Raw genomic sequence first — 17,072 nt, forward strand, 5'->3', positions numbered from 1 at the left:
ATGGATGGGTGGGTGGATGGATGGGTGGATAGATGGATGGGTGGATGGATGGATGGGTGGATGGATGGGTGGGTGGATGGATGGATGGATGAATGGATGGATGGATGGGTGGATGGATAGATGGGTGGATAGATGGATGGATGGATGGATGAATGGATGGGTGGATGGATGGGTGGATAGATAGATGGATGGATGGATGGATGGGTGGATGGATGGATGGATGGATGGGTGGATGGATGAATGGATGGGTGGATGGATGGGTGGATAGATAGATGGATGGATGGATGGGTGGATGGATGGATGGATGGATGGGTGGGTGGATGGATGGATGGGTGGATGGATAAATGGATGGATAGATGGATGGATAGATGGATATAATGAAAAACAGATGGCTGGAGGGAAAACAAATAGATGGACAGACTTATAGACAAAGGGATTTGAAACCAAATCTGGAAATAAAACACTTTTCCGTGCTCTTTTTTATTTTTTGCTCTTATCCAGACATAGGAGTTACTCAAATCCAGTTCCATACTTTTCCAGACTGTAGGAGCTCTAAACTGTTTACAGCTTAACTCACTGTTTTTTTGTGGCTGGAAGGAAGCCAACCATCTCCATTGCCTGCTGCAGCCTTTCAAAGTCATGACGCAAATCCTCCTCATCTTCAATCTTAAAATTTTCCTGCAGAGATATAAACAGCAAACCGGTTGGTTAGGAGGAACAAAAAAAATAAATAAAAATAAAACCTAAAATGGCCAACATGGGGCTGAGGAACGAGGGGAATCACAACAAAGACAGCCTTATTAACATGCAAAGCACATGTGTAGACCGAGCTCAGAGTGTACACAACAGCTTATTCAGACACTTGGCAGCTTTCATGAGCAGCAGATCCTTTCAAAGTCCGCGTTAGAGACCAAATCACAAGTTAAATCAGCTTGTAGCTCATTAAGACATTTAAACCTGAGTTTATCAGACAGCGGCGGGAAAAACTAAATTAAATGAAGTTTACAGCATTTTGTACCTGCTTGAGATAGGAGTACTCTTCAGGCGGCAGCAATTTAAACTCTGTTCTTTCCTCCTCTGAAGCACCCAGCAGCACGTAGTAAAACACGTGGTAGTTCCTGGGAAAAAAAATATATATATGACACCTACTTTACAGATACTATATTTAGAAAGTTATTACTGACAGCTCAAACAAATCTGGCTGCCAAACATTGTTGGACCATGTGTTGCTTAATATTGGACCATTTGGACATTGCTGGACGCCACTATGCCTTCCGGCGTCATCAACCATTTTGTACCCCAGGACAGTCCGCTGCTACAAATCCCAGCGGGCACCGCGGCTGATAGGACGGGGCGTCGCAGCTCTGATGTCACAGTGGGCTATATAACATACTCTGAGATCACCCCCATTGCTTTTCAGCTTGGAACCGAGACGCGGTTACCGGCATCTGAAGCGTATCATTCTGGAGAAGAAATCCCACATAGACTTTCATTCATTCTCCCATTGGCCAGAAAACTAAGTGAATTAAGCTTACAAGAATAAGAAGGCTTGTAAGTTTCAACTTTACCGATCGAAGACGTGGATTTAGTACGTAACCAAAAAACCAGGAGGTTTCAAGGAGAAGAAGTTTCATCCTTGTTTTTTTGATCCAGTTGACTAGTGACCGCTTTCCTGAGTTATCCACGGACGCATGGAAACTCCCCCCCCCCCCCCCCCCCCTTTTTTCGCTACCTCTCTGTCCAAGGAAGACTACATCAAGTAAAGTCAGTTCATTTTTTTTTTTTTTCTATTAAAATATTTTTTTATTAGTAATAGCTTGGGCAGCATAGAGTAGGATTTTAGGGCGATTTAGAATCGCCACTTATAGTCTATTGTGTTCTAAATTGTATGTGCACGCCATTGCTTATTGAAACTTGATTGCAGTTGATTTCTGAGGCCGCCGAGTCTCGCAAGTTGTGTTTTTACTGTGTGAACACCTGAGCACAGGTGTGCCGTAAAACTGAACTGCTATAATAACCTTATGGTGAATATCAACCATTTTCTTTGTCTTCAACTTCATGCTTTACTGGCTTGCTGCCAAAAGTTTTATGATTCTTTGTGTGCGCGGACCTCCCAGCATTGGGGGATGTTTTAGGACTACTGGTTTTAACTAAGCTACACTTTGGGAGTGGAACTCCCAGAGCTTCGTTCAACCATATTCCTTTTGTATTTTGCCATAACTGCTGGTTTGATTTCATACATACACAATGCTGTTTTCTTTTGTTTAGTTAGATATTTTACCCTTGTTAGTAGAACTTTGCATGTTTGATTAGGTGAAGATTATTGAATAGGAATAGCGAGGTGGATCAGGGCTGTTGATTTAATAAATATTCACGTAGATAAAGAGAAGCCGTTTGTGTTTATTTTGTGCAACAGTGATTTGTCAGTCAAAATAAGGTTAAAGTTCCCCATGTTTCGGCAGAAACGGTTGATTAAACAGTGACATCTAATAATAGTTATCAACTATTACTGAGAATTTAATAATTGTAATTATCAAGGGCATTGAGCCACAATTACAACCCCAGAGGACATCTCTGATTTCAATTCATAAATAAGGAATTTTGGTTAAGAAATAAATGTTCTCAAATTATGATTTTCAATTATAATTATTGATAAATATTAATTAATCAATAATCATAATCCCAACAACATCATGCTGAATTCATAAATTCTTGCTAAGATTTTCAATTATGTTGTTGCTGTCGGAGCCTAATATTTATGGTTAAACAGAGAGATAGTTTTGGCAATAAACCAAATTTCGAACACATCGTAAAAGGCTAATATATGGAAGGCAATATCAGGATCTCTGTGAAGTTCATATCAGTTTTCCACTTGTGCAATCAGCCGAGAGGTAAAACAGGTGACATGGGCTTTGCTGTAAAACCGCACTGGATTAATGAGTTTCCACGCTTATCGCGGAAAAACAATAACATCATATAGCAGGCTCCCCCTCCCCGACTAGACAGGCAGGATATTCAGTCAGCAGGAACTGTAGGACGGGAGATTAGCTGAGCTGTGAGCACACAGGGAGTAGGCGGATGGTTACGTAGCGCGACCTGTCAGAGCAGGGTGAACAGGTTTTCCAAAACTAGCTGGGGAAAAACAATCTAGACAGGAAACTTATGAATGAGCAATGCCCTGCGTGCTCAAAAGAAAGTACTGTTCCCCACATCGGCTGAAAAACTCTTATAGTGTAAATTCAAACCTTTTGAGTTGAGAAGGGACCTAAAGTCACAGGAAATAATGAATGCTTGTATAGTCTTGAATGCTTGTATAGTCTTGCTTTCAGTTGAATGATGATGAAATTTAGTCCAAATCTGTCAGTTTCGGTCTTCAATTCAGGGTTTCTGCTTATTTTTCTTTTCTAACTCCCAGACTTGTACAGACTCAAATCTCTAGATTTATTTTTTTATAAGTTAAGTTTTTATAACATTCTATACATTTATTTATAAAATAGTACCATTCAACTACTCGAATAGTAATTGGGCCTTATCATCTGTATCATCGCAGGGCCATTTCATGCCTTCATTCCCATGTGGATAAAAATTATTTAGCCCTTTTTCAAAATCTATGGGTTTTGGACTTGTAAGGACTTGGAGTAGCCTACACCAAATGCAGATCCTTCAAAGCACAGTTTAGGAATATTGGTTGATTAATTTCAGGGAATAACAGAATTTCCTAAAAATAGTGGGTTTAGTCCTTTGTCTAGCAATTTAACCAGACACAGTTTAAGAACTAAACATAAATTCAACAGACATTTAAAATTGTATAGGGTAAAAAAGGAAAAAAAGATGAGCGTACATTCAGTCAGCAAGTCCAAAAAGGAAAATACTGAAGGACAAACTATTAAAACCACATTCTGACGTGGCAAATCAAAGATGAAGCATGTCATTTAACTGTGACTAAATGTAAAATCATAGCTGTCTGGTAAACCCAACATTTTCCATACTCAATCATATTTATGCGACACATATGTCGCATAAATAGGGTAAGCCACTAAGAATCGGACTCTATTGCCCAATCAGCACAGACTGAATAGTCGCTTATTAGTCACAGAGATAGCAACAGACTGGCAGTCTGCAGTGAGTAAGAGTGGCTTGGATGGTTCGCAGAGTGACATAACGAGTCGGTGTGGTCATCATGTCACCACCCAATATTTTTTTCTCTTTGTACAGAAACAGATAAAAACAACATAATTGATCTTAGAAATATATAGTAATGTTATTATCATTATCTGTTCGTTCTGCATTCAAACAGCAAAGTTTATTAAGTGTACTGGGGATGTACTGCACCCCCGCACAATTGGTAAAAACACAAAAATTCAGCTTTCACTGCAGTAGCATAACGTCACTTTGGAAATATTTGAAAACAATCCAACTTAATTTAGTACATTTATCCAGAGCGTAATAAAATTTTAGAATGTAATTGCTCTAATTAACATAATTGCCACCGCTAAACTTTCAGTTTCTATGAAATAGATGTAAATAAAACATTCATTTTTTAACTTTGTCCTTCAATTTTTTGGGTTGATCAGTTTCTTGTAATCCATGGCTTTCTGTTTTCATTGATTATAAATATAATGAGACCTATTTCTCGTAGCCAGTCGACACTAGGCAGGACGAGGACTCATATTTATCTTTTTCCAGACACAGAGAAGAGGATGTAGGGAGCTTAAGAAATAATATATCCAGTTATGCAATAAGAAATATTTTCCTTACAGGTATGTATAATGGTCTTTGTTTTGTTTGCGTTGTGGTTTGTATTAAAAAGTACTACCTAATTGAGGTTTGACAGATTGATTTACCGCATAAATGTGCTTTATCTTCATCATTTTGTTTGATTCCTGACCCTACACTTCTTGGTTTGCAACCCACAATGGGGTCCTGACCCCTACTTTGTGCAAAAAGAGGAATAACCAAAGATCTATCTCGCTCTGCAATAAATAAGCACTGTCCTACTTTACTGTGTCCTATTTTAATATTTGTAAAACTATTACAATACATTCTTTTGTAAAAATACACCTTTTCTGCAGGTTTTTACTCACTTTGAATAAATGCAGACAATTTTAAGGTTGGATATTTCTCATTTTTCTGGTGTGAGATGATGCTAGGGCAACAACAGATGAATTTATTTGAAGGCTTTTTACACATCTCTACCCGGTGTGCCAATAAGTGTGGAGTTTGTAAAACAAGTGTTAAGTTGGTGAATGCACATTCAGCCTTGCAGTGTTAGTGTGTGTGTGTATGTGTTTCAGCAGATGAATATCTGAAGACTCCATCTGAACTTCACATTTAAACCCTCAGGGTCTGATGAAGGGGAAAAAAAAAAATAAACTTCTCATGTTTATCCAGACGGCCTGATGAAGCGCCGTGGGAGTGAAGGGTCAAGACCACCCCCCGGGGTCCCTCCTTACCTCTCGTTCTTTTCTCTGGAGACCAGGCGAGACTTTTCCAGGAGGTACTTCTCCACCACAGCCCTGAGAGAAAAGGTGAGGAAGAGGAAATGCAAAAAATGAGGATAGGTAACTGAACAATAAAGATGGTTTAGCTTGGTGTGTGTGTGTGTGTGTGAGTACATTTGTAAGAATAAATGATGTTTTGAACACTCACATGCACACTGGAGCTCATTTTAAGCTACGAAGCAACATACACCAAGACATTAAAATGCCATTTGGATGCTGTCAGGAGGTCAGCAGATTTAAAAGTAGTGGTATTTACCAAAAAAACCAACCCGAGGCCATAAAGCCATCTAAATCAGATTTGATATGTCTTACTTGTTTTCTCTATACCCGAGTAAAAACAACATTGACGCCAGTCCTTGTGACATACTAAGAATAGAGCTCTGCTGTGAGAAACTTGTTCGTGTCCTTCCACCAAAAATGCAGCTTTAAATGCAGACAACATGAGAAGTTTACACACTGAACATTTCTAATGGCTAGTTTATAATCGCTGCTATGTCGGGGGGAGTCGTGCTGCATGTTTTACACAACTGCACGTCTCTTTTCAGCATGATAATGACATTATTATTATTATACCAGGTGTCAAGATACAGATAAAGGATAAAATATCTAACATTTTTTGAGACAGCATTCTCTGACAGGAATTTAGATTAACCTGAACTCACAATCTCCTCTGAAGGCAGATAGAGGATAACCTGACAAAGTCTACCATATCAAGGCTTGTTACTGCAACATTTGAACTCCTCGATACACCTGACCATGTCAGTGTGTTCAGATGTAGAGAAAAGCTGATAAAAATGTAAATAAATGAAATAAATCACAAAAAAACAACAACATGGCAGCAAAACGCAGATTGAGGACGAACTGAAAGAAAAACCTGAACCTGACAGCAAAGATGCTCTTATTGTTTACCTTCATCCCATCAGGATTCCATCATAGTCTGACAATGTCCTCACTCACGAGGTAAAATAAGTCATTGTGACCGTGGATTTAAATCGTAAGCAGCTGCAACATTTTACCACAAACTCCTGGACTTTGATTTCTGGATTTCAGTCTCTGACGGGTTCACTTGTTTTTGAACTTTTCCACTTTTTTTCCCCCACGTTACAGCACAAACTTCGATGCATGTTATTTGGATGGTATTTGATAGACCAACACCAAGTAGTCCACGATTGTGAAGAGGAATAAAAAAGGTTTTCAAAATGTTCTAGATATAACTATCGTGACGTGTATTTATATTCAGGTCCCAGAGCATGACGCTCCCGCCACTATGGTTCCCAGAGGAAATTACGTGTTTGGCAGTTTATTTTTCCTCACTAACAGCACTTTGAATGTGGGCCAAAAAATGCTCCCACCTTAGCTGGGAATCTCTGCAGCTCCTCCAGAGATAGAATGAGCCTCTTTGCTGTTTCTCTGATTAATGCTCTCTGTGTCTGGCCTCTCGATGTAGGTGGACACCAATGTCCTATTTTAACCTTCCACACAACTCTATCCCTGACCTGTCTGGGGCTTTATCATGCCGTTTGTTCATCAATGTTCTCTAACAAACGTTTGACGTCTGCTTGCCCCAGATGTTGTAGGGGGTAACAGAGTACAAGGGGGCTGAATACATCTATATCATCGACCACTACGGATCCGTGCCACCCCGGCTGTGTTTCTCTACTAAACCTATGGTACTCCTCTTTATCGACGCTTTCATGACACCAACACCCACAGATCCTGTTCAGGGCAGAGCTGACATGTTCTTTACTTTTCTTTCTATGGTGCATATGTGTTCCCTTCTTTAATGCTGTCCAGGAAAACTACCCATGTGGCCCAAATCAAAAACCACCACTGATCTATATTATATAAAATCCCCAAAATACTTTGATGTTCTGTGTTGTAACGAACTGTGAAAAAGTTCAAGGGAAATAAATGCTTTTGCCTTTGGTTATCAAAGCGAGTACAAACTGACACGTGGTCGGCACAAAATGTACAACGGCAGGCAGCTCCTTTTTAAAAAGCAGAGAAGAAAAGGACAAAAAACTGCTCAACTAAGACAAGTCAGAGGGTCGAAATAATCACCTCCTCTGATTTTTTTGATATAGAAACCCAGATAAAGTATAAAAACTTCCGGTCAATCATTAAGTAGGTAGAGCAAACTAGAGCAGCAGCCTTCTTTTTATAAACCTCTGTATTGAGCTGAGCGGCTGCCAGGGTAAAGATGGCCATACTGACTGTAATGCCTGTGGGTCTATTCTAACATAGCTTTCCGTCTATACTCACAGAACCACACAAGCTGAGACAGCAGCTGTTAACTAAACCTGCTGTTTTTTGGCACGATGAGCATTTCGTCGCCTCAGATGTTTCAGTCTGCAGTTAAGTCTCGTCCTATTAAAATAGACTCTGCAGGCTGAGCTGAAGACCTTTCTGAGGGAAAACAATCTAAAAGAACAGGTGCTTTAGGGGGGTCCCAAGGCCGGGAATGTCCACTTATTTTACCTCTGAGCAGCTGTCAACATAAGCATTGTCAGCACTGATGTGAGTCTGAAAATCACACTCAAAGCTCTCTGCTAGCTTTTAGTGGCTGATGAGGGATTAAGGAAGTGACCTGGCTGACCAGAATTTGACCGCAGAGAAAAAGGAAGAGCACGCTAGTAGCTCCAAGTTTCATCCCACACGCACACTGAGCATCACATGACCAACCCTAAACAAGGAAAGAGGAAGATATCTGGCTGCAGGGAGGCAGAAGATCTAGATAGAAAAAAAAGCTACAGGAAGTCAAACACAGAGGAGCTTATTAAAAATGTTATTGATTACTTACCCTCGGACTACTCCGCTCTCCAGATAATTAACCTGGATGAATTTACCAAAGCGACTGGAGTTGTTGTTGTGGGCCGTCTTGGCGTTACCAAAGGCCTGAGAGAGACGAGAGGAGAAGACAGAAAAACCACAACTAATTCAGTAAATATATCAATCTCCATTTCTGACATTTGCTCATTTGATTCCTAACATCATAATTTGCCGAGGGGTTACAAAGAATCTTGTGGTAAACAGGTATCACAAAAAAAGCCCACGGTGGTATATTACACACCATGGCACAGACATCAAAGATTGGAAAAAATGCGGGCGACAGTGACATTTCATATGTGGATGTTTCTCCAAAACTGATTTAAAAAACAAGCCTGAAACGTCTCAGAGAGGAAGCCAAGAGGCCAACAGCAGCGCTGAGTGGGCTGCAGGAACTTCTGCCCAGCACACATTGTGTTTTACATGAAACAAATTTATCTCCTAAATTCTCCATGTGTCTGGGCTAAGGAGTAAGGTTACAAGACAGAAACATTTGATTTCAAATAAAATATCCATGCCTGGTTAAAATCTTCCAAACCTCAGTGGAACAATATGTATCAGTCTGATGAAGATAAACTTTGACCTTGGGCCACCATTTTAAAAAGTAAGTTTGACACAAAAACAAGCCCCATACCCACACTGAAACATGGTGGTGGCAGCATCATGATCAGTGGTTACCTTTTTTCAGAAGGAAGTGAGGTTTTGGTCAAGGTGGATGAATAAATTAAGAACCAAAAACTTCCAGCTGTGTGCTACAAGCTGAAGATGAAGAGAGAGAATTCGCTTTTCATTACAAGAGCTTAAAAATACATCAAAATCAACAAAAGAATGACTTCACAAGAGGGAAATTTAAGTTTTGGAAAGGCCTGCCCAGATGCAACTTCACAGAGAATCTGTGGGAGTAGCTGAAGAGGGCTGTGGACAAGAGATATCCTCACAATCTGGAAGATCTGGAAAACTTTATCGAGGAAGAGGACATTGTCATTGTCGACTGGAACTCCTACCAGACAAAAACGAGTGCTGAAACAGAATCAAAAAGTGCTTCAACAAAGTACAAGTTTATGTGTGCACACTTCTGCAACCAGGTTATTGCATCTTTTTTCAGCTGACTTGTACAGGACAAGTGTTTACCGTGGACTGATGTTTTTACGGCATAAATTTCCTGACTTTTAACTGAGGTGTGCCTGACTTCTGAGAGCCACTTTACGTTCCTCCCATGAGTCTCCCCCAGAATGTCTCAGCCTCTTGCAGCTCATCACTGATCTTCATCTCTATCTGTGTTGACTTTCAGACCATATATGGAAGTGCTGCAACTGAATCTAAAGTGGAGTATGCTTCCAGTTAAACATGCATCTCTATCACCAAACGTATTTCATCAACAGCAACAACAAACCTCCATGACAACCTATTCGAGAGCTACGGTGTTTTTAAAACAGCGGCTCACACTTTATTCACCCATCGCTTTCTCCTTTCCAACCTGTCACTCTGCTTTATCTGTGTGCATCTCTGCAGGTAGGAGGGTACAGAAGGTCGCCGATGGGAAATGGGTCAGGGGGCCTGTGCAGCATGTTCAGACTCTAAGCACAGAAGCAATGGCAAGATTGTTTCCATTCAGAACTGGAGTGATTTTTAACCCATCTAGAAAAGCAAAGAGAGAAGCTACCAGGCTTCACTGAGGGGCCCAGATTACTGAATCGATGCGGTAACAGAATAGCAGCACTTTTTCCTTCATGATGTACATGTTCACATGGTTACAGAGACACACACACACACACACACACACACAACCAAAGGCCACCGCAGGGGAAGTTGACTCAGTGAATGCTAAATAGGAGACACATTGTATTTTCCATAGCAACATGCGGGCTGAATTTGATACAATTGCACTGACGCTGATTAGAGTATTGGGGGCAAATGTCGATTTCTTTTCTGCACTTTTATTTCTCCCGTCCTTTCTCTTTCAAAATTCTGCAAAAAACTTTATTCTTTGGGTGCAGTAAAATCGTTAAAGCCAGATGTCACTATATAACAGTTTCACACAAGAGGGATATATAAGGTAACTGTTGTTGCTTGTTTAAGCATGATGAAAGAGATGCTCTGTAATCGCAGACCAGCTCCTTTTAAGAAAAAATCTGCAAACTCAAGCCTTGCAAAAGCATTCGTATCTCTTGAGCTTTTCAGAGTAAAGGGGGGCTAAACGCATACGAACGCCTGACTTTTTGGAGATTTATTTGCAACAAAAAAAACCTAAATCTGCAAACCATGTATCCTTTGCCTTTAACGTCATAATCATGTGCTGCTTTGCATTGGTCTGCAACCCTGTAGCTCTTTGCACCCTTAACTTTGACAACTGAGCAATGGCTTTAAATATAAAGGAGGGCTGCACGACATATTGAATTGCATTCCAAAATGTGCCATATCGCAATAACAAAAGACTGCTTGGATGCAATATTTGTGAGGCCAAAACATTTTAAGGGCCATGAATTCAAACTGTGCATGTCAATAATACGTTGGGATGGTAAGACTTTCTCTGCCTTTTATGGCGACAGCAGATGTAGATCTGAGAATATTAGCAGAAACATTGTAGTATTCGGGGAGGGTCAACAGGGAGAAAGATGTAGGTTAATTGCAATCAATATCGTCATTCAATGATAATTTTGCACCGTCACGTTTTCCTAATATTGTGCAGCCCCAACATAAACGGTGATAAATTGCTAGTTTTAGGCTTTTCTTTTAGTTTGAAGTTCTTTATTTTAAAACCTAAACATGGACATACAATGGCTGTTCTTCCAATAGTGGATTCTTATAAAACAAATATGTCTTCTAGCTTTAGCAGCTCCAAACTACTTTAATTCAGCATGGCCTGAGGGCCAAGATTGCTTTTGGAATGTAAAAGTTGCCAATGTGTTGTGTGTGGCACACACAACACATTGGCGTTTGTGGTTGCAATGCAACAGAATATGAAAAAGTTCACTAACCCTTATTCAAGCTTCAACTCCTGTGCTCACCAAGCACTGATTCTGTGCCACAATCGAGCTCAGCGCTCAATGCTGCCCACTGTGCCCAGGTTTCTTCCCAGACCCCTCCCTCTGGAGACCTTGCAGCCCAGGAGCGCAAAAGCCCTGAGAAATCTGTGCACGGCCCGAGCCGTTGCACCACGGAGGGAATTCTAAACATCTTGCCACCTCGTTCGTATTCAAACATGCCCATGAGCATGTTCCAATCATTTAGTCTGATTGGCTGGAACGCTCAGCAGGTATGAGGAAGGAGACCAAGGGCTTGCCAAACTGTGGCCGTGGAAAATAAAGACGGGCTTACGAAACGGGAGTTTGCACACAAAGAGTTTAAGGAAGAGAAAGAAAAAGGAGGGAAATACAGGGAGGAGAGAAGGAGGAAAGGGGGCATGTGGGGCCTCAGCAGTTTGCTGCATGTGCAATGTCGGTCGGCTCGAATCTCACAGCACGGCACTGCTACAACTGATTTATCTCTGTAGCGACTTTGCTTTTCTGGTAGCACTGTTCTCGGTACAATTCCACTTATACAACCAGACCCACCAGTATGAGGTCTCACATCCCCATTTAGCACAAAAACTTGCACACACACTCACTTTTCTCAACAAACACAGCAAGGGGCGTGCCTCTGAAACAGCCTGGTTTGAGTTGTTTGCCACAGCAAGCGTTTGAATTATACACTTACAACAACAAAAATGAACCAAAACCTAATTCAGTCATAAGATCTGTGACAGATTAAAAGGTCATGCAGACAGATTTATGATGACTCCTAGAGACTACTGTCAAGGATTTGATAGCAGTCATGTGTTCCTGATTTATGGATAATTCTAACCAAAAAACAAGAAAACAATTATGCTCAGCTGCTAGACCTCAATTGGATAGCTCTGAAACTTTTCAGGAGCAAACCTCAGCCTAAACGGATGGAGCCAAAGAGCTTCAGTTAAATGTTTTCCACAGAGAGCTGCCAAGGCCCTGACATTGACACCTCGCTACAGCATGGGCGCGCTCACAAAGGGCTGTAAATAATCCAGCCCCCACTTCCACGGTGGACAGCAGCAGCAGAAGAAACTCACATATTTGTGTATTTCAGGTCAAACTGGACATACAGGAAACTGGGAGATCAAGTGTGTAATCTCTGGTAACCGAGGCTAAACTCTCATAATACAAAATAATCAGTGTTTGTTGTCGGACTGAACGAGTCTTTGGTGAGATCACATGTTGCTGGCAGAGATTGAATGCAACCGCGTCGCTACACAGTTCCTCCTTCGCATTGCTTCTCATTGGGTCATCAGTTTGTGATTCCACTTACATTTGGACCCCAAAGTTGCTCTCATGTGAACTAACGACTTTCATTAGACAAGCGCTACGTCGGTGTCGGTAGTTTTGACAACCCTTTCTGTATGGGAACAGTTTAAATAAGTGCAACCAAATGAGTGTTTTGAAAAAGATAAATATCTGCAAACCCAGTTCTCTCTCTTGAACTCTGTGGCAAAGAAACCCCCTCACTGCAGGTCCCACAAGAGATAAAGGGGCAATGCATGAATCTGACATCTTGAGTGATGAAGCATGTATGCAAGCTGAAGATCTGCTGCAGTTATGCTTTTCACAATCAAATAAAAAAAATAAATTTGGTATTTAAAACCAATATGATAAGGAATTATGATGTTGATTATTTTAGAAATACTTATAACGGTTGCTTTGAGATCTAGGAATACAATACTGTGGAAAATATTCAACCCCTTCTGCTGTTTTATCATTAAAGGAATAATTTCAGCTCTAATCAAGATCCCTCTGCGTTGCCTGTTCTTCACTATCTAACATTTTCATCTTACCGACCTCTAGTTGAAACTGTCAGAAAACTTACTAAAGACGTTTTCCTCCTCTAATTCTGCATTTGTTTCTCTTTAAGGGACATGTTTTTACACAAGGAAATAGTATTAGTAATACTCAGCTGCTTCCAAGGGCTGTGTTGGATGCCAGCATGATGGAAATAAAACAGTGGTGATGGTGGTTAGGAGAAAGAAAAACTAATTGCTTCAAGATGCAAGATGTTCTTATTCTTAGCAGCAAGTGAAAAACGAATGATCAGAAAAGGTTTTAAGAAACATTTGCTAGTTTTTATTTTTTACAGCAGCTTAATGAATTGCTCACCAGGAAGACGATAACTTATTCTTAACTTTACCTTAACACCAAAAAAACCACAAATGTTTGTATTTTGTTTCATAACATACTGCTGTATTTGACAGTCAGAAGCAAAGACAGGCTAAAACAAGTTATCTGTAACTTCTGTCACAAACGAAGCAAATCCAGCTATGAGGAGTCCTTTTTACCACCGCAAAAATGTATGTCATCTTCAGAGCACGCCAAGTACCAACATCTTAAAAAACACTCGAGTTTCAGCCTCATACCTGCTGCTTGTTAACTATACTTGTGTAAATGTGCATCAGTCAAGAAATAGTTTTTTTTTTCCTTAACGTATTTAAATAATTTGGAAAATTGGAAAAAATACAAATCTCTATCCATTAGCTGCTGACTCGGTCAAGTGAATTTAATTCTATATAATTTATATCCATATAAATGTATTAAGTACAAGTCTGAGTTCACATAGACATCTATTTATCGATTCAAACTAATTTATTGGAATAAAAAAATGTGTTTATTTGTTAAATATAGCTATTTGATAAACCTGCAGTTTTCCTTCTGACATTCGGTTAGGACGTTCATTATTGTGTTTAAATGTGTACTGGTTTGTATAAAGCATTTATGTTTGCTGGTTTCATCTGTAATAATTGCAAAATGCATGTTTTTTTGTTTGTTTACTGAAAGTCATTTTGATGGTGTGTTTTTTAATTTGTAAAGCAGGATGAAGTCTGATTGACAGATTGATATTGATTTTACTTAACGGGTTATTAAAAATTTCCCTCCTACCAGAAACCAAGGCTTTGCGACTGTATGTGTGGAAAAAAAAGCAATATTTAATTAGCTTTGATGTATTTCCCCTACTTGTTTTACTTTGGTGAAGGACCAATCAGCCTTTTTTTGGCTGATTTTTGGTTTTCTTAGAGGTCTGACCTGCCGAAGCCAATTTTGATGGGTTCTGATTTTCTTTTAAGGTCTAAAAACTACAATACATAAAAGAAAAAAAAAGTGCACTGGATTCTTTAATACAGCTAGAAGTCTTTAAGAAATTACAAGATTATCCTTATTTAGGCATCAGAGCACAGGTCCTTAATGTTTATCTGATTGTTATTAGTCAGAGAAGCGTTCTGTGTTGTAATGCATTATTCAATAGGGAAAAAAAAGAGATTTTCCTCTCTCCAATTTTTCATCCATCTCTAGTTTTTGAGATCTGCCTGAACAGTCTTCCAGGTGAACACTCACTCAGAATATTAAAGGTTTAAATGTACAAGTTAAGGCACACACAAAAGATCCATGTTAAAGGTGCAGAGTTTTAATAGCTGGGACAGAGCGTTGAATGCCAGCTCGGGGTCCGGAGTTTTACCAGTTTGGAGCCATTTATGGCTGCTCCACCCATGCCATGATGAGCACCACATCAAACCCCAGTTTGTGGTTTGGTCACAGCACCACAAATAGATGCTGAAGAAGCCTGTGGACTGATGAAACACGTACGCTGTGCAGAGCCTGTAAAGAAAAGCATATTCTACCCTTCAGTAAGATTCTATATGGTGTGATTACAGGAAGGTATTTGTTCAAAAGTATATATGTTGTTGGTGTGTTTAGACGAAGATACATGGGCATGGCACAGTGACTTAAACACAGTAATGTCAGCCTTTCCCAGAATCATACACAATGCCACCCACTCTGAAGAACCACTCGAGCACGAGAGATAAACAATAGATCAGTGGATAGAATGGCCGGCTTCTCCTCTGCACTTCCTGAACAACAATACAGTACCCTGGTGAGTCCACACCCTTCAAGGCTCTGAGCTAACAGCAGAGGGAACCACTGCCTTTGCTTCCTGTGTCGTAGCCGCTTCCTGTTGAAGGGTTTCGGATGATAGGAACTTCCTGTCTGAAGCCGTGAGACGGAGCGGCATGGAGCAGGCCGGCAGGGGACTTTGAACAGGAATGTTTACTTTACTGGGAACACAAACGTAGATTACAAGGTGGTCCCATGAGTAAAAGAGGCAATATATTCACGTCGTGCTTTGCTTCAGGTTTATTACCAATTACCTGTATGGTTGCTTTCATTTTAGGATTTAAAACATGTAAATAATATAGGGTGTTTGTTCAGTCAAACACTTTGTGTTGCCTGCTCTCTTAACTCCTTAAATAATCGAATTACTAATATTACAGAGCAACGTTCATTTTCATGTTTATGAGGATGAAACAAACACACAAACATGTTGAAGCACAAGTAAGATTTCATTAGATTATTATGGAATTGTGCAGATTATTATTTTAGATATTATTTCAAATCCATTTGCAGGACTATTTATCGATCTGTTTTTATTGACAGAGCTATTTCATACAGTCGAATTTAATACAAAGTAAAACAAAGAAACAAGAATGCAAACTGTTAAACTTCACACCAGAATATAAGACTAAGGCAACACAACCGAAACTGCATTTGAGATGACAAAACACCCGAGGCAGATATACAAACTATGGATGTAACTATAACATTTAAATTAGAGATGCAATGATCAGGCTTTATATGGATTTCCAGTTCACGGAAAGGTCTAACCTGCAATTTCAGGTTTAGATCTTCTTGTACCTAAGCACCATGACACAAAAATAAGAAATAAATGAATAAAATAAATACATTTAAAAAAGCATGTTCTCCCTGTGCATGTGTAGGGTTCTTCCCGGGTACTCCGGCTTCCTCCCAAGGTAAAACAAAAACATGACTATTAGGTTAATTGTGTTGTGACGGACGGGCGACCTGTACAGGGTGCAACCCAGCGCTCACGCAATGAATGCTGGAGAACGGCACCAGCCCCCCATGACCCTGCAAGGATAAGCAGTATAGACGACCGATAGAGCTTAAGTGATACTTAAATGTCTCGATGTAAGATGTTCAGGATAGTGGTTAAAAAAAAAACAACAAAAAAACCAAGGAACAACCTTTAGTTTTTTACGTTTATTTCCTGAAAGTATGGCAGATTTGTGAATCTACCTTTTCAGGTCAAATAACTCACTCCTAGCCTTTTTTAAAAGCAGGAAAAAAATCCCTTCACCCAGTCTACTCTCACGTATTTCCAAGGTCGTACAACATCTATGCCAACGTGCTGAAACACAGGCTGTTCGAGCTAACAATGAGAATATGAGAGATTCAAAGGCTGGAAATGAACACAAGTAGTAATTATGTAACAGTGGCTCAACCAGCTCAACCAGTTTAAGGGAAACAGTTTGAGATCTGTTGGGCTGCCCTGCAGGTAGACCTCTTGTTCGTTTCTGCCCACAGAAGGTGTTGAAAACAACCCCTTCTCTACATTAAATTCAAGGTAAACCAGCGCAATTTACAGAGCAGTAAAAATGAACCAAAGTTGGATGGCAACCTTTCCAAGTGGTCCCAGTTTGAGGACATACAATCTTCCAGCATACAGTCAGAGCTCAGCAACACAAACGGTGATCTCATCTACTCAAAATGTGACCCAGGCTTTAAGACCTCCAGCTGAAGAAACACTAACAGACTGGCAGGCATACATGCAATGTTTTGATTAAAGTAATCTGATCAACTTCCAGCACAAAAAGGCAGCAAATGAAAAACC

At 40.1% G+C, this 17,072-nt stretch overlaps 1 protein-coding gene across 9 annotated transcripts in view; it reads right to left on the minus strand.

The window, feature by feature from the left end:
* The window catches only part of LOC124873582 (unconventional myosin-IXb), a 75,069-nt gene that overhangs the window by 28,977 nt on the left and 29,020 nt on the right, over positions 1-17,072 (minus strand). For all 9 annotated transcript variants that reach the window (XM_047374311.1, XM_047374313.1, XM_047374314.1 and 6 more), the window contains 4 exons: positions 8,302-8,396; positions 5,454-5,516; positions 1,019-1,118; positions 578-678 (listed from right to left, as the gene is read on the minus strand). In XM_047374311.1, the coding sequence (XP_047230267.1) occupies positions 578-678; positions 1,019-1,118; positions 5,454-5,516; positions 8,302-8,396 (359 nt within the window). The remainder of the gene's footprint in view (positions 1-577; positions 679-1,018; positions 1,119-5,453; positions 5,517-8,301; positions 8,397-17,072) is intronic.

This window comes from Girardinichthys multiradiatus, chromosome 9, assembly GCF_021462225.1.
Source record: "Girardinichthys multiradiatus isolate DD_20200921_A chromosome 9, DD_fGirMul_XY1, whole genome shotgun sequence".
Lineage (NCBI taxonomy): Eukaryota > Metazoa > Chordata > Actinopteri > Cyprinodontiformes > Goodeidae > Girardinichthys > Girardinichthys multiradiatus.